Genomic DNA, 25,329 nt, shown 5'->3' on the forward strand with positions numbered 1-25,329 from the left:
GCTTCCTGGTCTTGGTAAAGTTTATTAGAAGCTTTTAGCCATGTGGATTGCTATCTACCAAAGAAGTAATATTGGCATTTCTAACAAACAATATGGTTTTATTCCTGGTGTAGGTACTGAGGATGTACTTCACTCTGTAGTTCGGGAATCGAATTATAAATATACCTTGGGAATTTTTAGTTGGGACAGTGTACTGATGATGTTGCGCATGGCTGAATGTTCTTTTAATATTTTCTCTATAATTAAAGATTACTTTAGGGATCGCACAGTAACAGTTAAATCCAATTTTGGATCAATTACGTGTCGTGTGACTCGAGGCTGTCTGCAGGGATCTGTCTTTGGTCCTTTAATGTGGAACTTGGTTTTGGAAGATTGGCTCAAGAGAGAATTTGACCACTCACACACAATAGCTTATGCAGATGATATGGTAATACTTCTGCACGGAAACACCAGAAAGGAGCTTGAAATGAGGTCTGATTGTATACTGAAAGAATTATGCAAATGGTGTAATTTACATGGGTTGACTATCTCTACATCCAAAACTAAAATCATGATGTTGAAGGGTAAATTGGCTCTTAGTAGACATCCGCTCATAAGGTTGAATGGTATTTCCTTACAGCAGGTGTTAATGATTAAATACTTGGGAATGTGTATTGCTAGTGGCTTGAACTTTATCCCACATATTAACTATATATCAGAGAAAGTGAAGAAATTTATTGCAATGATTTCAAGAATAATGCAGGTGGAATGGGGGATAAAGGGGAAAGCACTCCATTTGATTTATGATTGCATTTTTCTGCCAATCGTTACGTATGGTGCATCAGTCTGGGTTGGCTATGCAATCAAAAACACCAGAAAACTATTCTATACATCGAGTTATGTTACTCAAAATGGTGGCCTGCAGAACGGTTTCCACAGAAGCTTTGCAAGTGTTAGCTGGCAAAATGCCACTTGATTTGCAGTTAGTGTTTAGAAGCTTATCCTTTTATTTGAGCAGTGCTATAAAATCCGAGTTGCTGGACCTCAAAATTAACATTTTAAGTGACTTGAGAAACAAAAAGAAGAGGGTTTGGGAGCTCCTTTTACAAAAATGGCAAAACAGATGGAATTGTTCGGAAAAAGGTGGAATAACATTCAGATTTTTCCCTTATGTTAATGGTGTGAATTATATTAAACCAATCTGGTTAGTACTAAATCTACGTTGTACATTCTTACTAACAGGTGGTGCATTATAGCCTTAGATGCTAATGTGCCATAAAACTCTAAAACAAACAAACAAATAAATCTTACTAACAGGTCACGGATCATTTTTTGCTAAACTGAATAGTCTTGAAATCGTAGCCATATGCAACTGTACGTGTGGTGATCTGGAAACATGGGAACATGTTGTGTTTAATTGTTTGGAATATGCTGATTTGCATTTGGATTTACTGAATAATGTTGATAATGTAACTCGTCTGGTGAATGAGATTTAATACTTATTAAAACAGGGGAAAATTTTATTGTGCTTTCAAAATTTTGCAAATTCAGTTTTTGTGAGAAGGAATATACTTTTGCAATTGGAAGAGTTAAGGTTGAATAATGGATGAATTGGTGGACTGTGCCCTCTTCTTTACGTGGAACAGTATGTTATTTTTTATATAGGAACAGAAAAATTCTTTGCAGAGGTGGACAGGATGTTGGTACTCCTTAATGGGTGGGTGTCCACTTCTGCTCCTGTCAATTCAGTTGGCAGGAAGCCTTAGTTGTTTTTCTTGGATTTGATCCTGCAATAACACCTTCTTCCAGCTTGGTTTTGCTGGTTAATATGAGTAACTTCTGTTGAGCTCTCTGGCTGCTGGTAGATGGCTGTTCGTTGAACCCTTTGTCTTTTGGAGAATACTGGCGATGATCAATCTCCAGGATGTGATGGAAGTGTCTCTTCATCGGTTTCTGCTGTAGCCTACTTGCCAGGTTGTTGTGCTGTAGCTGAGGGGATGACCATTGCACAGTACAGTTGATTTGTAATGTGAATGTGAAATTTGTATTATAAATAATTGTATACTGTACTATACTATTTCTATACGTATGGCGGATTTGCCAGATTTTTTCTGGCTAGGGGCCACTTTACTCAATAAATGAAAAAAAAAAATTAAAATGGGTTGCTCAACTGGTAACTGTTCTGCAGGAGGAATGAATGGCTATTCCTGCTGCAGTCTATTATTTGTTGTTAGTAAAAACACAGAGTTGCAAGGCTCAATAACTTCTACGTTGTAACAATATATTTAAAAGAGTAAGAGATTACCTTAGTCTTTTGCGTAGAATGCTTCCAGTCAAAACTTTCCAAATGTAACGAATAAAATAAAATAAATGGATAAAATAATTTAATGAATTCTTTCACTCATAGAGATATGACCAATTCGATGCACAAAGGAATCAAAATCCAAGAGCCCCCATCTGACCCTGAAACACATACCATGAGCAAGACCATGAGTGTGAGAAGACATTGTGTCAGAATAAATAATTAAAAATTAAAATCGGAAAACCACTTCCGAGAATAAATAATTAAGATTACTATTAAAATTTTGGATGAACACTCAAATTAAACGAAATTCACAGCTTTTCCCTTCCTTAAGCAGACAACACTTTTCGACCGATCGCCATGTTCGCAGGACAGAAATATCACAAAGTGTGCGTGTGTGTTAAGCTCTTAAATGGAGAGATTATTTGTATTGACGCATGTGTAAAAAAGACCAGAAATCTGAAATTAGGTAAGGATGCCCCACATTGATAGAATTTTTGTGTAGTTTCATTTCAAGAGTTTCAGCAATCAATAATTTTATGTAATTATGTTGTATGCTTAAAATTTTCGCTTCGTTGAAAAGGAATACGTAACCTTCATTGATAGCATGAAAGGCCAATTCTGACGTAGTTTCACGTAATGTGAGGACCGAAGCAGTGTGTTGCTCCTCCACATTATTTACTATGGGAGATATATTGACGATGTACATGTACTTGTTATTATGGATCATGACACCACTCAGAACATTCTACAGGTATTTAACAACATTCGTATGACACTACATTTTACATTGGAGGAAGAACATATAGAAACAAAAGCTCTAAATTTCTTAAATTTCACTCTCGCATGAGCCATGCAAAAAATACAATTTAGTATTTACTGAAAACCCACCAATATAGGGATGTACCTGCATTACAGAAGTTATCATTCATTTCCTTATAAGAGGTCAATAATTTTAACCAGTTCTTTAATGCTTATAAATATTCCACTTCTGAACCCACCTTACCCTTAGAAATTGATACGCTAACCAACAGGTTTTTAAATAGAGGCTATCCACTCTCCATTATAGATCAAATCAGATTAAAAGCTAAAAATAAGACAGTAAATACGATACCTATTAATAAAACCAACAAAAAACACTTTATTTCTATACCATACGTCGAACAATGGTACAAGCAACTCAATAAACTATTTAAAAATACAAAATTCAAAATTATAGCCAGGCCTATGCAAAAGTTCCATATATTAAAAAAATCACATAGTTCTTCCTTCTTACTCAGTACAGGTAAATGGTCTTTTATACAAGATTTCTTGTAGTCAGTGTGATTAATCACTTCAATCAGATCCCTCACAGGTGCCTAGTCTCCAGGTGCCACAGTTTGCAGACCGGAAGCCTTTCCCAGTAAGAGTATCCATTGTTCCTCTCACTGATCTTATTGCTCTTCTCTGCACCCATTCCAGCAGATATACATCCTTCTTAAAATGTACAGCGGTTCATTTCATTCAATAAACATGGTAATCAAATGCAATAATCAAACTGTGCCTGGAACTTAAAATAATTAAGAGCTTCACAGTAACTTGACTAGTCACTTCTCCACAGAGAGAAGAATGAGTAGTCAGTCACCTTTTACTAAAAAGTATATCTTGAAATGTATACTTCCCATCTCACTGTATGCTTCACACATTTGGTCCTCTGCCCCACCAAGCAACCTGAAAGCTTTCCTAAGTATTAAACACTGGCTCTTGAGATGGCTGAACAGGATCTTGAATCACTCATTTACTATATCTAGAGCCATCCTACTTTCCAATCATAGTATTCCTCCTGGAAACAGACAATTAACACAAGAAACATTTTCACATTAGCCCAACTGCTAACAGGAAGATTAGATGCTCCTAGTATTGACGGCTTGTTTCACTCTCATCGAGAAGCCTCCAGGAATGCTGAAACAAGACATCCTCTTCAAAGCAACTTAAAAAACCTAAGTCGCTTTTTTTCAAGAAAACACATTAGAACTTTTCAATCAACTGAGAATTGAACTTCAAAGCTCTGTAATGACAACGCCTGCAGATTGCAAGTCTTTGCCGACTCCTATCATCTCTTGCAACTTAAGTGCACAGCCTCTCAGCTCTAAACTGCATTTAATTTTGATCCCTTTTAGCTATATCTTCTCATTATTTTAGATATCAGTCTAAGATGTCAAAATTTTAAATATTCTAATATAAAATCATAATTACACATGTATTTCAAAATTCTGTATTCAACCTTTCAGGGTGAACATCCCATGGACTTTGTAACCTTTTGCTCATGGGGTCCGCTTCACACCTTAGAATGTAACCCACACCCTTTTAGCCAATGGCTGTCCCAGGGGTGTCTCCTCAACAGAGAAATAAATGTTACTATTTTTAACATTTAGATATTAAAATGGAATTCTGGATCATCTTGCCATATACATGCATTCTTTTTAAAAAAATGAATAGTGTGGCCACTAATTTTTGAAATTTTGAGTGATGGCTTTATAGTATTTATAAATTTTATTCTCTATTTAAGAATTTGTCTTGATGAAATGCAATCAGTTAGTTAAAATATTAACATTTTCTAAGTTTACATGATACAGAATAGCACAATCTGTATGAGTGTTTTAGTAGTCCTGCCTTTTGTTAAAATATTGATGATTTAAGAAAAGATTTTATTGCTGCTTTCTAAACAGTGACCTCTTGTTGTAATTTTTGTTCTTCAGACTTTTTTCTTTAAAGTTTATATATATATAATTTTATTATTATTGATAATAGCAATAAATACTTTTTCATTATTATATTTTGAAGTTAATATATACATCTTATTGCATGATTATTTTTTTCAGTTGTAATTAATATATATATATATATATATTTATTTTCATGCCTAATTCTTCCTGGTGAAAGACTAAATCGTAAGTAGTCCTTCATTATTTTTAAATGTGTGACACTGTTCCTTTCTCTGTTTTCAAATTTTATTTGGTTATAATTATGCAAGAGAGATTTATGCATAAATATTTAATTCTGAGGATTTAAATTTAATTATTAAATTATTAAGTCAAATGTAACTTTAAATACCAAAGGTCATAGTGTTTTTTAGTTCTTTTCCTCTTCATGTAACTTTGGTGGTAGTTTAGCTGTGTTATCTTACATTGATAAACATTAGTATTGTGTGTCATCTCTGTTATTGTGTAATAACACAATTGCTATGGAAGAAAACAGTGTTATCTAGAGTAATTTACTGATTTGGTTGTGCTTTGGTATAACAACAAAGCAGTAGAATGTAACTTTTATATAGTGAAATGATATCTATAAAGGAAATTGGCAGAATGCATGGAATTATTCAAGTATCAGTATATGACGTTAACAACAAAACTGTTTGATTTAGCATTAAATAGTAATACATCTTTAACTTAAAGTTCTATGTTGTTTGACCTGTTATTTCAGATTGAGAGCCAGTCAAATTGTCGAAAGTTCTAATGCCTACAATCAGTATGTAACTGATCAAAATGTCAAATGGGTAAAACTGATATTTTTAAAACATTGGCATGGTGAAATGCCTGCCATTTGATTAAAACACTCACTAACTGGTAAAAATTCCAAATGAATTAGAATCCAAAAGAACGAAATACCAACAGTCTATAACAGGTTAAAATGTCAACCAATCAATCCACAGTAATTTTTTAATTTATGTTACTAACTTCTGATTAAATCAAATGGTGTATTACCCTTTGGTAAAAAAAAAAATAAATAAGAAAGTTGCATACAAATTACCTTACACAAGAGCCAAAGTTTATGGCAGATGTCCAGACAAACAACCTTCCCCATCACCTTCTGCAGAATATGTCTGTGGTTAAGAATCAGGATGAAGAAATGTAAAATCAACTGAATATTATCTTTATTATGTATCCTTAAAAAAGAACCTGAGACAGTAGTAGTAGTAGTAGTGGCATGTGATGCAAGAAAGCAAGTGTATGAGCTTATGCAGCATCTGCCAAAAAAAAAAAAAAAATCTGATTGGATTCTATTACACAGTAACAAAAGAACTTGATGCAAAAGTACACTTGAATGCTTTTATTATAGTTGCAGTTCAGTCTTCTTCTGTTCAGGATAACAATAATTGCCTCCTAAAGACATTAAATTGTTTCTTTAACCCTTACAGTTCTTTGGTAACTAGTGAGTTCGTATGATGCAATGTTGAGAATGTGGGTACAATAAATCTTGACAGTGATTAGGAATGAGCAGAATGGGAAGAATGAATTTTAATACTGGTCAAGACATCAAATGATGTTGTGGTTGATATCAGAGACATGGTGGCACTCAGATAAAAGGAATTTCAGAATTTGAATATAAGGAGTACAATGTGTACAGACAGAACAGGATAGGAAGGTGGGGCATTAATCACAAAGTATTGATATAGGATTTATTTAAAGATGTAACTGTTTTCAAAGGCAAGAGAAAAGGCCTTTGCTTTCATAAGGGCTTTTAAAGGTGACTGCAGTGGTCCAGAATAGTTATTGAATTCTATGCAGTGGGAGCAACTGATGAACTTAACCAACAGAAAGTTGTAAATGGGATTCAGGCTTTTTATACCAACTAATAGATACTTTTCAAGGCTTAGACCTAAATGGATGTCAGATGAACTGATAAGACTTATGACAGAGAAGAAAAATGCATGGGATGCATATAAATTATCAGATGATTTTTAACTTTCTACAGATATAAACTAGTGTGCAAGCTAAGACAGATTACGAGAATTCTCTAGCAGAGCATGTAAGGATAAGTAGCAAAGACCTCTATATGAATGCTAGAAGGAAGGGGGATGAATTACATTGGTTACTTAGATATGAATGGTTTAACTGTTGATGATCCTGTTCAGGTTGCTGACAAACTGATTAGGTATATTGCATCTCCATTCATACATGAGGAATTTGTTAGTGATGGGGATACCAGAAGTATATTAAATTCTAACAGAGAGCTGAATGATTTTTTGATAACTGAGAGGAAAGTAGAAGAGAAATTGTTGAAGCCAAACATAAAAAAGACACCTGGAGTGAATGGTATCTAATTTTGTTTAAGGAGGCAAGCAAATGTTTAGCCATGATTAGGAGAGCCATTCTTGGATTTAGTTGAGGTCCCTATGGACTGGATACATGCAGATGTATTCCCCCCTATTCATAAAGGGGATCAAAGGATGACAGGAGTAATAACAAACCTGTTAGCTTGACTTCTGTTCCAGGGAAAACAATGGAGTCACTGGTTAAAGAAGTAATGCAGAACCGTCTAGACAGGAATGCAATTATGCTGCAGTCACACATGGATTTGCTAAGAGGTGATCTTGTCTGGTCTGCCTAATCTGATTGGATTCTATTACACAGTAACAAAAGAACTTGATGCAAAAAATAATTCTGACATCATATACTTAGATTTCAGAAAATTTTTTGATACTGTTGCCATAAAAGGCTGATATACAAATTGGAGCAGTGTGGTATTAAGGGCAAGTTACTGCTATGGATAAAAGGAGGGTTGAATGCGAGAAGACAAGAGAATGGTTATCAGATTCTGCTGTTCTTAGACTAATGAGTGGAGAACTCAGTGGCGTACCTCATGATTCAGTTCCATGTCCATTGTTATTTTCTGTCTTTATTAATGAAAACCTATCAGGCTTAATGTCTAGGTTTACTGATGATACAAAGGTTGACAAGGTGGTTAACTACAGATAAATTAGGCAGATGGGCTGAGAAGTGGAAATTAAAGTTTAATATTGACAAATGCAAGGCACTTCAATGGGCAACAGTAATCCCAGATTAATGTACCATATGGTATGGACATGTGTATATGTAAAGGGCGGCTCCTAGAACATTTGTTCAACTCCGCCTCGTATCTCTGTGAAGAACAGTATCACTACAAATGGGCCAGATATGTGTGTGACGTCAGTTTGTGTGTGTTCTGTTCTTTCACCTGTTCTGGCCGCTTGGCTACCCAGAAGCATCAGTCACCTGGACAGATGATTCTGGGTACTCGTCCACACCACAGGAAGGTGGGCCAGTCCATGTAAAGCACGTACTGTCTCTGTCTCAAGAGAGATTCTGACCCACCTGATGTTGCCAGAAAGTAGGCCAGGATCCTCTGGGGGCCCATTCTAGAGGAAAAAAAAAAAAAAAAAAAGATCACCCATGGTGCTGGATATGGAACTGAAATGAATAAAAATGAAACAGAAGAAAATAAAATAAAACATCTATAAAAATAAAATAATAATAATAATAAAGATAATAATAATAAAAAAAATAAATGAATAAAATAAATAAATGAATAAAATAATTAATTAAAAATAAAAAAATAAAAAATAAATAAAAAAATAAAAAATAAATAAATAAAAATAAGTAAAATGGAAGAAGGTAATCGTGCTGCAAAAAAAAAAGCCAAATAAATTAGTAAAAAAAATGGTGCTTTTTTTTAATATATTAAATTTAAAAAAAAATTTCATTTAATAAATAAACAAAAGAAAGTAGTGGTGCTCCTTAAAAAAAAGAAGGAAATTATAATAATAAATAAATACATAAAATAAAAAAAATAATAAAGTGATGCTGGAAAAAAAAAAAAACGAGAAAGAAAGCACTTAATTTTGTCTGCAGGCTGAGGAAAAATTTCACTTCTTGAGGATTTAAGTTTATATATTATCCACACGAACAGAGGTCTGTTTGTGATAAATTGAACCTAAAAAGACTGGTTCATCGATCCATGTCCTGTCAACAGGTAGGACGTGAATATTTCCATGCAGAACCACAATCGAACATGTTTATCAAGGAGAAATGAAACTTGTGGTATATATTTTCTCATTGCACCAACGGGAGCTGTATCCTGTCGCGACTGCCAGATGTTAACTAACTCATTCCACAGTCTCCTTCTTTCTCTTTTAGTATCATCTTGAAGGTTGATGGTTATTCCAAGAAATTCGGTCTCAATGTGGTTTTTCAGTTTGTATAAAAATCCTCTATAAGTAACTTGCAAGTCTAAAGGTAATGTTCCGGCTAGTACTTGCAGAGCTTGCGTCGAGACTGTCCTGCATGCCTTAACTAAACACCGCAAGATGGTTCTCTGCAATGAGGTGAGTTTTGCTCTGAAGTGTTTAAGCCGTGCCCTGTGAAAAGATGCACCAGCAGCATACGTGATCAGAGGGAGGAAAACTGCATTGTAATAGATCCTTAAAGTTTTTCTGGAGAGCCCCCATCCAACATGGGACACCCTAACAATTGCACCAGTAAATCTACGTATTTTAGATAAGTTTGTCAAGTGAGGAATAAAATTGAGACTGGAATCAATTACCACTCCTAGAACCTTGTACTCTAATTAGACTATGGGGAGACGAATGTTGTTCTTGACCAACGGAGGATGAGAGATATCCAACTTTGATCCAAGAATCATCATCTTTGTTTTTGACAACTGATTTTAAGCTTATTGGCCACAATCCAATCGTAGAGAACCCGGAGGACAAAATTTCCAGTAGTTTCAAGATCGACCCTAGAGTTACCATTTACCAAGCTGGTGAGATTGTCTGCATATGCTATTATTTTGACGTTATCGAACGATCAGGAGAGCCACTGCTGCAGCACCATGTTCCATGTAAAAGGACCTAATATAGAGCCCTGTGGGCACCCTCTAGATACTGATCTTGATACTTGGCTATGTTTAGTCTTGACTATTATGGTTTTATTGGCAAAGTAATTATGGATTAAAAGGTAAAGGTGGTTGGAGCACCTAGCCGATCGTAGATGCTTCAGGATGCTCTCCCACCAAAGGGAGTCGAAGGTGCCCTCGAAGTCGATGAAAACGGCCAGGGTATATTTATGTACCGAGTTTGGAACTGAAGAGACAAAGTCCACAAGAGCATCCTCGCAGGAACATCCGGGACAGAACCCATATTGACTCCTTGAAAGCAGATCCTGTTCTACCAGTAGGGTATTCAATCTAATGGCCATTAGTTGCTCTAGCAATTTACCCAAATTAGCCAGCAGAGCGATCGGCCTGTACGATGGTATCACGCTCAGGATAGTGGAGAATTGAAAAGACCCGGGGATAATTGTTCACTCAGATATGAAGCCCTCTGAGCAGTGAAGACAGGCCGCCAGGGCATCTCCTGGGATTTTGTTAATGATATAAGGAATTTTGCCAGCAGGGATAAGGAGGTTATTATCCCATTGTGTAATGCAATAGTAGGCTGCACATTGATTACTGCTACAGGTCTGGAAGTCTGATTTTAGGAAGGATACAGAACACGTGCAGAATAGAACAACAAGATTAGTGAGGGGAGCAAAGGGGTGCTCTTACCAGGAAAGGTTCAGTTCTGCAAATTGCAGTATCTAAAGACAAGGTACCCATGTGAAGAATTGATCGAGGGGTTTCAAGGTTTGATTGGATTGAGGAAGCTCAGTGGTGATGGAATCCTTCCTTTTGTTGAGGCTGACACAGATGCAAAAAAAAAAAAAAAAATTCAAATTGAAGGATGGTTGCTGGTTAGGTTTATAGAAATTTGTCTTCAGCGCTTGGGTAATTGATTGATGATATAAGCACACACACACACACAGTGTGTGTATTATATTTATAAGAGTGTGTGTGTGTTGTGATTTATAAGTTCAGTATTGTTTGTTTATTGATGTTGGCAAAAGTTATTATTTCACTCTTTCTCAAACAATTTATTTTATTAGCTGGCTGTATCTTATGCATTACTAAACTCTCATAATACACACATATATATATACACAAAATCACTCACTCTTTCTCAACTTATTAAATATAAAAAATTTAGTAATATAGAAATTTTAGAAAATTTAGTAATATAGAAATTTTAGAAAAATTTAGTAATATAGAAATCTATTAATGATTAAAATTATATAAAGATATTAAAATATATATCCCAATAGATTTATAGAAAACGCAAGGGAAAATAAAAGGAAAAAATGTTAGTATAATATACAAAAGAATAAAATAGAACATATAAATAAAATAAATTAAAATATATACAAACCTGTCGCTATTTACCCACAATCTAGGTGACTTCGTCTGGGGTCAGCCACCCGGACTGAAAGTGAAAAATGATAGGGATCTCTGCTTTTGTAATGATCAATATGTGCTAAGTTATGTTATGCAAAATAATAAATTTTAGAGGTTAAATAATTTGAATCTAAACCATAAAAGGTAGTTAATAATTTAAAATAAAAAGCAAGATAAATATTATGATAATAATAATGCAAGCACATATTGAACATCGTTGAGCCGATACAGAACGTAGTTTATTAATTAAAATATGAATAAATGTAAGGAGTAATTACCATATCCAAGAGCAGACCCAAGTAAAGCAACAACAATAGTAATCAGCAGTGCTTTTTTTTTGTAAAAAAAATAGTTGCCGGTACTCATTCTTTGCTATTCAGAAAAAAAATTGAAAATTTTTTTTCCTGTTATTGCTACTTTAATAGTAATGTTTTTGGAATAAGAATAACAAATTAGGTATATTAACACAGTTTATTAAGCATAAATTTATTATTCAAAAATATAAAAAATAAGTAAAAATAATTTTATAATAAAGTTTTTGTAGAATATTCCAAATTTTTATTAAGTTCTCATCCAACACACTATGCCGACTTCTTTTGTTCTGTTGCTGAATGATGTTTGTGTCTGTTGCTGAATGATGTTTGTGTCTGTTGCTGAATGATGTTTCCGAAGCAGCCAAGAATCGGCATATTTTGCTGAATCGAAGTGCGCCAGCGGTGGGCCTACGATTTTAAGAAATAGTGAAGAAATTGTTTTTGTTGTCAACGAAGCTGTGGTTAGGCTGACGATCAGATTCATTTGTGAAAATCCTTGTTCACTTTTATTCGATGAAATTGGTATCGTACTCAGTGTTCATCAAATGCTTTAATTCTTCTGAAACCATCTTTTCAATTAGGTATTCCCGAAATCCACGAATTGTATCTCTTTCATTTAACTGTAACCTAATTGACAATTTTCACCAAATGCCAACGTTTCATGTTTAGAAGGTTTTGCTACCTTCATGTCCTCATTTCCCTTCTCTCATCATCGATATTGTCACTAGTTCTTTGAACCACATGTATGTTAGATTTGGCCAGGTGGGAAGGAGCAGCAGTGCGTAGCACACTCTTCTTGATTAGACCGGAGTTCGAGCCCGTCACCACCAAATACGGAGGATGCGGAAAGGTCAGGGAATAACCACCGCATTTCCCGGAGCAATATGGCCTTAGTTGCTAATGCTCCTAAAAACCAAACAACAACAACATGTTAGATTTGAATTTCTTTTTTTGAAACTGTACAAAATATCGGTCTTATTTGGCTGTTCAGGTGCCCATGTGACCACATAAACAGAGATAGAGAAAATTTATGGAAAAATGCGAATAAGGCACTTCCGCGAAACAAGATGATTATTTGTCGGGGTAAGAGAAAATCACTCTCTCCTAATTCTCGAACAGGGTGCTTACTGTTGATTCACAGTGGTGTCCAACCTACGGCCCATGCGGAAAGTGGTGAACCAAAACAACATTTTAAATTTTATTAATTATTAAAAAATTTTCTCATTAAATGTTTTGTTCAATAAATGTAATTGTGTATTGTACTTAATAAAATTTTTTTAATATTTTCATATGGAAATTTAATATTTAGATATGGAAATTCTCGAATCACTCAGTGTGGCCCGCGAAAGAAATCTAACTTTGAATTTTTTTGTATATGGCCCCTGTATGGGGAAAAGTTGGACATCACTGCAGTAGAAGGTTGACCACAGCTCATTGTCAGCATCGGAAATACCCCTTGATCTTCTCACAATTGACCAGCGTGACTTCTCCGTATGTGAGATAGGTGGTCAGATAGGTTTTACGAGTACCACAAAGTTGTAGAATGGTAATCCCGTTAGCTCTCTTAATTCTTGCAGCAAGCACTAATTGTCTAAATTACCTGAAGGCCAGAAATGAGAACTGTGCATACTGAGTTAAGTCTTTCCTAATCTCTTCGTTATATGAAAATTTTCTTTGCTCAGTGGAAACTATTTTAAATGTAATTTCCAAGGGGAATTAAAAAAAATTCGCTATAAAAGGAGTTCGTTAAACACACGTCAGACTGAGTAATTTAGAATTATAAAAATGGTTATAAAGTTTTATATAGAAAATATCTTAACAATAGACAGAAATGCAAATTTAGTGAAATAACTTTAAGCTTATTTGAATAGTAGGCAAACATATGAAAAAAATTACAGAATATTACAAATTTCAAAGTGTACTGCATCCATATGTCACACGTCACTGTTAATAAAGGTGCCGGTATGCCCATACGTTTGCGCACCATCCCAAAAAAAAGCACTGGTAATCAGTCAGTAAAGAAATGTATAACCCTCTAGCAAGAGTTAATGTGCATGTGGTGACCACTATGTGATGGAAGTGGTAAACACCTGTAAATAGCCAATTAATTAATTAAGTTAACGCAAAAAGAAACGTGGATAGTAAGAAGAATGAAAAACTAATTGAGTAGGAATAATAGTATGTGAACTCCATGAAGGCGAAAATATAGTAGTAGTAGTAGTAGTATATTAAGAAGTGGTTTCTCCTATATCCTCGGATTGCCCTAATAATTTCAGAGAAATAAGAGCGAAGAAGTTTCTTTTTGCATTAACTTAATTTTAATTAATTATTAATTGGCTCTTTACAGGCATTTTCTCACTTCCATCATATAGGGGTCACCATATGCACATTAACTCTTGCTAGAGGGATATACATTTCTTTACTGATTACTATTGTTGTTGCTACACTTGGGTCTTGTCTTGGATATGGTAATTATTTGTTACATTTATGCCTTACATTTATTCATATTTTAATTAATAAACTACGTTCTCTGTCAGCTCTATGATGTTCAATATGTGCTTGCATTATTATTATCATAATATTTATCTTTATTTTGATTTTAAATTATTAACTACCTTTTATGGTTTAGATTCAAATTATTTAAACTCTAAAATTTATTATTTTGCATAACATAACTTAGCACATATTGATCATTACAGAAACAGAGGTGCCTCCCTAGCCAGGTGGGCAGGAGAAGCAGTGCATAGCACACGCTTCTTGATTAGACCGGGGTTCGAGCCCGTGACCACCAAATACGGAGGATGCGGAAAGGTCAGGGAATGACCACCGCATATCCCCGAAGCAATATGGCCTTAGTTGCTAATTCTCCTAAAAACCAAAATAACAACAGAAACAGAGATCCCCTGTTGTTTTTTACTTTCAGTCTGGGTGGTTGAACCCAGACGAAGTCACCTAGATTGTGGGTAAATAGCATTAGGTTTGTATATATTTTAATTTATTTTATTTATATGTCTATTTTATTCTTTTGTATATTATACTGACATTTTTTCTTTTATTATCCCTTGCATTTTCTATAAATCTATTGGGGTGCATTTTTTAATATCTTTATATGATTTTCTTCAATATTAAAATGCTATATACCACATATTATATACACAATATGGTCGTTACATTCATTGCTGTTGCAAGTGTGTTGGTCCATAAGTACAGTTTATTAGTTACAATTTGTTAGTTACAGTTTGTTAGTTTATTAATGTTTCTTTCCATACAACTCATATCATATATATATATATATATATACAGGGTGATTCACTACCAGTGCGACAAACTTGCAGGAGGTGTATAGGGCACAAAGACGAATCGGAATCACATAGCATTGCAGGGTCCGAAATGCCTTCATCGTGCGGTAGAGGACGTTGAGCGGGAGGTCGTGTGAACAGTGATCCCACTGGAAGTCAGCATTTGCGAACCGTTTCTGTTGAAGAAACCAAGTAGCAAAAGTCCTCCGGAGTGGATAATCCGCAGGCTCCAATGATTGGACGCGTTGCAGACGGTATGAACTCATTTGGTTTGTTGACAGTATCCTCCATACAGTGGATTGGGAAATACCCAATCGTTGGCCTATCGCTCAAGTACTCGTACTCGGATTGCCTTCTGCAAGACGTAGGACATTCTCCTCATTGTCTGGCTCCTCGTCGTTCGCTCTCGATTCATGGTACCTCTCGTGAAACAACCAGTCTCACATAACCTTCTGTGTACACGTGCGAAAATCGTATAATGAGGAGCATGCCTGTGTGGGAAACGTTCCTGGTACAAGTGCACAGCGGCGCACCCATTACAGTCCGCAGCTCCATACGAGAAGTGCATGTCGGCCAGTTCAACATTTGAATACTCGTCCATCCTACTGCCTCGGGAACTGGTTCGCAAATGCTGACTTCCAGTGGGATCGCTGTTCACGCAACCTCCCATTCAACGTCTTCTACCGCATGACGAAGGCATTTCGAACCCTGCAATGCTATGTGATTCCGATTCGTCTTTGTGCCCCCTACACCTCCTGCAAGTTTGTCGCACTGGTAGTTAATCACCCTGTGAATATATATATATATGCATAAACGGATGTGAAATTACACAAAGTGTCAGTAACTAGAAGGGTGAGGATAGCAGAAAAGGAAGTGTAGTAGATATCCATACTTTATTCAATGTATTAATACAAACTTATATATACTTTTTCATCCTTTAATGCTGCTTTGCACTTTTAGGTGCATCTGTCATACCTGAATTATTAATCTTTCATTAAATGAAACAATTTTTTTTTTTTTTTTTTTTTTTGAGAACGAGGGTAACCTGTGCGGACGTAGCTTTTTGCCACTCCTGAAACAGAGAAGTTTTTTCTGATTTATTTTCTGTTTTATTAGCTTAAATTGGCATATTAACTTATTTTCTAGAGTAGCTTTAAATTCCTATTTACGATACTTAGGTTAAAGTGACTTAGATAAAGATTTTGTAGGTATTACTTAGTATCAGTAAGGGCATCAAATCCACGTGTTTACCGTTCGTAAATTGCCGCCATTGTTACGCGATACAAAATATCTCGAACTAGATAGCATAAGCTTAATATAGTATAGTATAGTAGATAATATTGTCAATTAATCAGTAAAATCTATTAATCTTCTTCAACTTCATTGTCAATTAAATTGTACTTTTAACTATACATATAATGACTTAGGTTACGTAACATAAATAATTAGTAAAAATAAATAATTAATACTTAATTTGATACAGAAGTTTTATAAAGGGTTTTCGTAGATAACACTCGACACTGAAACATAAATATAGCGTTATAACTGTGTTGGGATACAAGTTTAGGGTTTTAATTTTGTACTGAAATTGAAATTTTATTGAAAATAAATCGAAATCATGACTCAGACCAGAGCAGCAAAGCAAAAGGCTCAAGATAGTGGGAGTACTGTGGCTCAGGGGAGAACTGAGGAGGGCAGTTGCCCTCTGAATCACAGCCTTTTAAAATGCACTATTTGCTTGATGTTTGTGGACAGTCGGGTACGGGACATGATACTGCCATGGGGAATGTCTTTGTGTGTGTGTGCGTGATGCAAGGAGTGTAAGGAAATCAGGCGACAACTCAGCATTGTTATGGGCCTATATGAGAGCTTGAAGGACAGGGTGGATGCCCTTGAAGGATTAAAAGTGAGAGGGGCCCGTCAAGCTCTCAGCTGCCACACCAATGCCAGAGTTTGCACTTGGTCATCACACAACACAGCGGCAGCCCCCAAGGCAGAATGCGCTGGTCCCAAAGGAACTAGTAGTTGTTGGTGACTCTATTGTCAGGGAAACGGGAAACATGCTTTGTAAAAAGGATAGGTGGAACAGGACCAGGGTATGTCTGCCAGGGGCAAAGGTTGATGACATTGTAGAGCAGATATCATCTTTTAAGGGCACAAAAGGTGATATAGTTGTACACGTTGGCACTAATGATATTAAGAGTAGGAGACCGGCGGAATTACTTAACAAGTACAGGTCACTGTTGAAAAAAAGCCGTGAATTAGGGTTGAATTTGAAAGTGTCTGCAATTCTGTCCAGACATGATAGGAGGGAGTATATGACGAGAGCCCTGTCGATCAATTCGGCCCTGGAAAGATTGTGCAAGGCTCAAGGGTAGAATTTTTTTCAGCCTGGTCTGTACTTGTTAACAGGAGAGACTGCTTCTACAGGGATGGGATACACTTAAATAGAAAGGGTGCAAGAATGTTTGCTGATGCTATCGAGGCAGTGTTAGGTGTGTCGGAAAACTGCTAGATTGGGGGGATAAAAGGACTAATAGATTAACAGTAGCCACTGGCAGAGGTGAAAGTGATTCTTGCACTGCTTCTATTGGAATGAGCAGCAGCCTGGAAAACAAGATGCAGGATATTTCAGAGACTGCTGGGAATCATTGGGGTACAAGTAAACACATGGGTTGTGTTAGGGTAGCTAAGAAAAAGAACAGGTGCATGTATACTTCCGTGTATACCAATGCTAGGAGTTTAGTAAATAAATTTGATGAATTTGAGGTATTGCTCAAAACATCAAAGGCAGATATTGTTGGGATTTCAGAGACGTGGTGTCACACAGATATAAGGAATACAGAACTGGAAACTGGGGAGTTCAATGTCTACATAAAGGATAGACAGGATAGGAAGGGAGGAGGGGTTTAACTAATACATTACTTAAGGCAAACCTTTAAGTAATGTATTAGTTAAGAAATACATAAAATCCAAGGAAGTGAAGCCAGTGGACATAGCTGGACAGTGCAGTGTCGAGTCAGTTTGGTGTGACATAAGCATTGGGAGATCAAAATTGAGAGTAGGAGTGTGCTGTAGGCCTAATGACTCTGATGAGTATAATAAGAAACTGTACAGGGAAATAGAGTGGGCCAGTAAATTAGAGATTCTTATAATGGGGAATTTTAATTTCCCAGATATTGACTGGAATTTGGGGGCTGGTCACTCACACACTAGCAAGGCTTTTGTGGATTTATTGGATGATTGTTTTCTACATCAGCATGTTCGGGAGGCAACTTGAGGGAGTAATACTCTTGATTTGATTATCAGTAGTGATTCTTCATGCATTAAGAATCTGCAGATAAATGAACCACTAGGTGGCAGTGATCACAGTGTGCTGAAGTGGGATTTACTTAAAGCGGTAACTACCATTAGGGGTAAAGGGAAGGGTTATTGCTTTCGTAAAGGCGACTACGATGGACTGAGACAGTATTTAAATTCTATACAGTGGGACCAACTGATGATATTACCAACAGCAAATTCAAAATAGGAAGTATTCAAAGAACTTATCTTGGAAGCTACTAGGCTTTAAATACCAGCTAAGAAATATTGTTCAAGGTTTAGGCCTAAATGGATCTCAGATGAACTAATGAGACATATGGCAGAGAAGAAAAATGCATGGGATACATACAAATTAACACGTGACACAGAAGCCTATGATAGATACAAGTTGATCTGTAACCAAGTTACAAAGGAGGTTAGGCAGGCGAAGACAGATTACGAGAAATCTTTGGCAAGGGGTGCAAAGAAAAACAGCAAAGAGTTCTTTACTTATGTAAACTCTAGAAGGAAGGGGATGAATCAGATTGGTCTACTTAATATCGATGGGTCAACTGTTGATGATCCTGCTCGGGTAGCTAACAAACTGAATGAATATTTTGCATCGACATTCACACATGAGGAGTTATTCAGCAAGGGGAATGCCAGAGGTGTATTCAACTCTGGCAGTAAGCTAGAGAATCTTGTAATAACTGAGAGTCAAGTGGAGGAGAAATTGTTGAAGATAAACACAAGAAAGGCACCTGGGGTGGATGGGATCTATCCAGTTATATTAAAGGAGGCAGCAAAGGAAGTAAGCAAACCCTTAGCCATAATTATGAGAGCTTCCTTGTACTCAGGGGAAGTACCCATGGACTGGAGATGTGCAAATGTGACCCCAATTCACAAAGGAGGATCAAAGGGCGACACAAGTAATTATAGACCTGTTAGTTTAACTTCTGTTCCTGGAAAATTAATGGAGGCACTGGTTAAAGAACCACTGCAGGATCATCTAGACAAGACTTCAGTTATAGCTCAGACTCAGCATGGTTTTGTTAAGGGAAAGTCTTGCCTGACCAATTTGATTGGATACTATGATGCAGTCACAAAAGAACTGGATGCAGGGAATAACTTTGATATTATATACTTGGATCTTAGAAAGGCTTTTGATACTGTTGCACATGGAAGACTGCTGCACAGATTGGAGCAGTGTGGCATTGGAGGCAAATTGCTGCTATGGATAAAGGGGTGGTTGAGGGGGAGAAGACAGAGTGGTAATCAATGGACACTGCTCATCTTGGACTAATGTTATTAGTGGAGTCCCTCAGGGTTCAGTATTGAGTCCATTATTGTTTTCTGTATTTATAGGCTGAAAAATCCTAGGTGTTAATTTTTGAAAGCATTCTATTCTGGCAAACAGTCTATGGCTGTATCTCTATAAAATGCATATGTTATAAAGGAAATTTAATATCGTCTGGATTTAAAAAGCCTGTTTTTTTTTTTTTTTCCCTGATAACCTCTGCATTTTTGAAAGTTAAAGATTGGCAGCTGTGTCTGTTGATTATTTCTAATGTTTCTAGGTTTTAATATCTCATATTTTTATGATGTTAGTATATTTAATAATTTCATGCAAGTAGATACTGAAATTTAGTAGCTTAATTCTTACAAGCTATTTTATTTCATATCCTTATATAATACCATGAAATGGCTTTTTGTTTAACTTGTGATAATGCCACATTTTTAAAGGAGGTGTACTAACTTGCTGGCATTTTTGTAGTTTTTGTTTTCAGAAATTTTTTTCAATCATTCTTTATACTTTATACATAGATGGACTTTATTGTTTCTTATAAATTAGTATTTGTTGTCAAACTGAGTTAAAAAAATAAGACATAATGTCTTAGTAGACTCTCAAGTTTCTCTATAACTTTAATTTTGATTTAGCCAGATACTTAGTTGCTACATCATATCATTAAATTTGGATAACTAAACATTACAGACTTAAAATATCATATTGGATAAATTATGTAATTTTCCTAAGAGATCTAAATTTAAGAATTGTATAATTTTTTGCATTCAGTTTCAGTCTTGTGGATTCTTTGGTATCTTTAGTGACAGAGACCAACTTTTGATATAGGGCATTGAAGCCTTAAGGCTTATGCTAACATTAGAAAAGACAGCAGCATCAATAAACTTATTATCCAGCCTGCATTGAAATATAATCACACAACCTTTACTACTCAGAAATCTTAATCTCAATTTCATTGTAAAAATATTACTCTTGACTTCACATCATGAATATTTTATGTTAATGCATAAAAAAATTTATGTTGAAGCATTTCTGGTAAGTATATTTATAATGAATTTGTTCATCTTAGTTCTCATTGAACTTTTTTTTCTTTTTCTTTTTTAAGAAATGGGGACCTTGCATCTTTAAGGCAGGAATTGGCTGAGCTACAGACAACACTGAAGGTAAAATTCAAAGGGTAAATAAAGTGTCACATAAATTTAAATCTTCTTTGTTCAGTATCGGAGGATAGCATTCTTATTGATGCAATTTATTTTCTCTCTGATTTTTAAAGAGTTCTCTTTAATGAATATATAAGATTTAAATATCTTTATAATTATCTTTAAAACTCCAATTTTTATATATATATATATATTCTTTAATAAGGATGACTACAGTGGTCTCAGACAGTTTTTAAAATTCTGTGTAGTGGGACCAACTAATGATGTTGCCAACAGCAAGTTATAATGGGAAGTATTCAGTGAATCATAGAAACTACTAGACTTTTCATACCAACAAAGAAATAGTATTCAAGGCTTAGACCTAAATGGATATTAGATGAACTATTGAGATAGGTGGTACAGAAGAAAAGTGCATGGGAATTATCAGGTAGTACAGAAGCCTATTTTAGATATAATTAGTCTGTAGTCAAGTCACAAAAGAAGTTAGGCAAGCTAAGGCAGATTATGACAAGTCTCTGCAAAGAATGCAAAGAAAAACAGCAAAGAATTTTTATGCTTATATTAACAGTAGAAGGAATGGGTTGAATCACATTGGGCCACTTGATGACTATGAGTTAACTGTTGGTGACCCTACTCAAGTTGCGATCAAATTGAATAGTATTTTGCATCTACATTCACACGAGGAATTCTTTAGGGAAGGGCATGCCAGAAGTTTATCAAACTCTAATGAGGAGCTAAATCACTTTGTGATAAATGAAAGGAAAGTGGAAGAGAAACTGTTGAAAATGGACATAAAAAAAGGCACCTAGGGTGGATGGAATCTATCCAATTATATTAAGGCAGCAGCAAAGGAAGTAAGCAAACCCTTAGCCATAATTATGAGAGCATTCTTGGATTCAGTGGAGGTCTCTATGGACTGGAGATGTGCAAATGTATCCCAATTCATAAAGGGGGATCAAAAGGTGATGTAACTACAGACCTATTAGATCAACGTCTGTTTCAGGGAAAATAATGGAATCACTGGTTAAAGATATAATGTAGGACCATCTGGAAAGGCATGTAATTATACTGTAATCAGAGCATGGATTTATTAAGGGGTGGTATTGTCTAACCAGTCTGATAGGTTACTATGATGCAGTGACTGGATGCAAAAAATATTTTTGACATCTTATACTTGGATTTCAGGAAAGATTTTGATACCAGGAAAGCTGCTGCACATAAGACTGCTGTGCAAACTGGAGCAATGCAGCATTAAACACAAATTACTGCTATGCAAAGGCATGTAATTATACGGCAATCAGAACATGGATTTGTTAAGGGGCGGTATCATCTAACCAGTCTGATAGGTTACTATGATGCAGTGACTGGATGCAAAAAATAATTTTGACATCATATACTTGGATTTCAGGAAAGCTTTTGATACCAGGAAAGCTGCTGCACATAAAAGACTGCTGTACAAACTGAAGCAATGCAGCATTAAAGGCAAATTACTGCTATGGATAAAGGGATGGTTAAGTGGAAGAAGACAGAGTAATTATCAACTGCTCTTCGTGGACTAATGTTATTTGTGAATTCCCCAGGGTTCAGTGTCAGGCCCATTGTTGTTTTCAATATTTAGCGCATTAGCATTTGCATTAGTAGAGGCATATGATGCAAGAAAGCAAGCTTATGCAGTATCAGCCAAAAAAAAAAAAAAAAACCCTGCTCCCATTTCACCCCTCTGTTCGTTTCAAATACCTGTCCAGCTCAGCCTTAAATTTATTTAGGCTATCAACTTCCACAACAAAAGATGGAAGTCTGTTCCACCAATCAACTACCCGCTGGCTAAAGGCAAACTTCCACACATCTATCCTACAACTGTCTTTTCTCAATTTGGTAAATAAATTTGATGAATTTGAGGTATTGCTCAAAACATCAAAGGCAGATATTGTTGGGATATCAGAGACTTGGTGTCACACAGATATAAGTAATGCGGAACTGGAATTTGGGGAATACAATGTGTATAGAAAGGATAGACAGGACAGGAGGGGAGGAGGGGTTATGCTATTAATTAAGAAACACATAAAGTCCAAGGAAGTGAAGCCAGTCGACATCGATGGACAGGGCAGTGTCGAGTCAGTCTGGTGTGACATAAGCATAGGGAAATCAAAATTGTGAGTAGGAGTGTGCTATAGGCCTAATGACTCTGATGAGTATAATAAGATATTGTACAGGGAAATAGAGTGGGCCAGTAAATCAGAGAGTCTTATAATGGGGGATTTTAATTTCCCAGATATTGACTGGAATTTGTTGATTGGTCACTCGCACACTAGCAAGGCTTTTGTGGATTTATTGGATGATTGTTTTCTACATCAGCATGTTCGTGAGGCAACAAGAGGGAGCAATACTCTTGATCTGATTATCAGTAGTGATTCTTCATGCATTAAGAATCTGCAGATAAATGAACCACTAGGTGGCAGTGATCACAGTGTGTTGAAGTGGGATTTACTCAAGGAGGTAACTACCATCAGAGGTAAAGGGAAGGGTTTTTGTTTTCGTAAAGGCGACTATGATGGTCTGAGACAGTATTTAAATTCTATACAGTGGGACCAACTGATGATGTTACCAACAGCAAACTCAAAATGGGAAGCATTCAAGGAACTAATCTTGGAGGCTACCAGGCTTTACATACCAACTAAGAAATATTGTTCAAGGTTTAGGCCTAAATGGTTGTCAGATGAATTAATGAGACATGTGGCAGAGAAGAAAAATGCATGGGATACATACAAATTAATGGGTGACATGGAAGCCTATGATAGATATAAGTTGGTCTGTAACCAAGTCACAAAGGAGATTAGGCAGGCAAAGGCAGACTACGAAAAATCCTTGGCAAAGGATGCAAAGAAAAACAGAAAAGAGTTCTTTACATATTTGAACTCGAGAAGGAAAGGGATGAATCAGATTGGTCCACTGGATATTGATGGTTCAACAGTTGAGGATCCTGCTCAGGTGGCTAACAATCTAAACGAGTATTTTGCATCTACATTCACGCATGAGGAGTTATTCATGAGCTGGATGATTTTGTAATAACTGAGAGGAAAGTGGAGGAGAGATTGTTGAGGATAAACATAAAAAAGGCACCTGGGGTGGATGGGATCTATCCAGTTATATTAAAGGAGGCAGCAAAGGAAGTATGCAAACCCCTAGCCATAATTATGAGAGCTTCTTTGGACTCAGGGGAGGTACCCATAGACTGGAGATGTGCAAATGTAACCCCAATTCACAAAGGAGGATTAAAGGCTGACACAAGTAATTATAGACCTGTTAGTTTAACTTCTGTTCCAGGTAAATTAATGGAGGCACTGGTTAAAGAAGCACTGCAGGATCATCTAGACAAGAATTCAGTTATAGCTGAGACGCAGCATGGTTTTGTTAAGGGCAGGTCTTGCCTGACCAATTTGATTGGATACTATGATGTAGTCACAAAAGAACTGGATGCAGGGAATAACTTTGATATTATATATTTGGATCTTAGAAAGGCTTTTGATACTGTTGCACATGGAAGACTGCTGCACAAATTGGAGCAGTGTGGCATTGGAGGCAAATTGCTGCTATGGATAAGGGGTTGGTTGAGTGGCAGAAGACAGAGAGTGGTAATCAATGGACACTGCTCAACGTGGACTAATGTTATTAGTGGAGTTCCTCAAGGTTCAGTGTTGGGTCCGTTGTTGTTTTCGGTGTTTATGAATGATATTGATGATGGGATATCAAGTTTAATGTCCAAGTTTGATGATACAAAGGTTGGCAGGGTCGTTAAGGACACTACTGACGCTATGCTGCTGCAACAGGATCTGGAAAGGTTGAACAGATGGGCTGAGAGGTGGCAAATGAAGTTTAACATTGACAAATGTAAAGTACTACATATGGGAAACAGTAACCCCAGAGCAACGTATCAACTCTGCGGTACTACACTGACAGTGGTGGAGAATGAAAAGGACCTGGGGGTAATTGTGCAGGCAGATATGAAGTTCTCTGAGCAGTGCAGACGAGCTGCAAGAGTAGCTCATGGTGTCTTGTCAATGATATACAGGAATTTTTCTAGCAGGGATAAGGAGGTGATTATTCCCTTGTATAAGGCAATGGTTAGGCCACATCTTGAGTACTGTATACAGGTCTGGAGGCCTCATTTCAAGAAGGATGTAGAACTGCTGGAACGGGTACAGAGAAGGGCAACAAGATTAGTGAATGGAACAAAGGTTGCTCTTACGAAGAAAGGCTTAAGTTTTGCAAATTACAGAGTCTGGAGACTAGGCACCGGCGAGGTGATCTGATAGAGGTGTATAAGGCTTTGAATGGTTTGAGCATGCTCAATGCCAATGGGATTCTTTATCTTGCTCAGAATAATCACCTCAGAGGGCATAAATTCAAATTGAGGAAGGACGGATGTCGGATAGATGTGCGGAAATTTGCCTTTGGCCAGTGGGTGATTGGTTGGTGGAACCGACTTCCATCACTTGTTGTAGAAGTTGATAGCCTAAACAAATTTAAAGCTCAACTGGACAGGTATTTCGAACGAACAGATGGGTGAAATGGGAGTGGGGTTTTTTTTTTTTTTTTTTTTTTGGCT

At 36.2% G+C, this 25,329-nt stretch overlaps 1 protein-coding gene across 1 annotated transcript in view; it reads left to right on the forward strand.

The window, feature by feature from the left end:
- LOC150076228 (uncharacterized) overlaps positions 1-25,329 on the forward strand; it is a 744,224-nt gene that overhangs the window by 58,402 nt on the left and 660,493 nt on the right. The window contains exon 6 of the mRNA XM_090387291.1: positions 20,669-20,726. Coding sequence (XP_090243417.1) covers positions 20,669-20,726 — 58 coding nt within the window. The remainder of the gene's footprint in view (positions 1-20,668; positions 20,727-25,329) is intronic.

The sequence above is a fragment of the Mastigoproctus giganteus genome, chromosome 13 (assembly GCF_048544385.1).
Source record: "Mastigoproctus giganteus isolate SK-2022 chromosome 13, ASM4854438v1, whole genome shotgun sequence".
NCBI lineage: Eukaryota > Metazoa > Arthropoda > Arachnida > Uropygi > Thelyphonidae > Mastigoproctus > Mastigoproctus giganteus.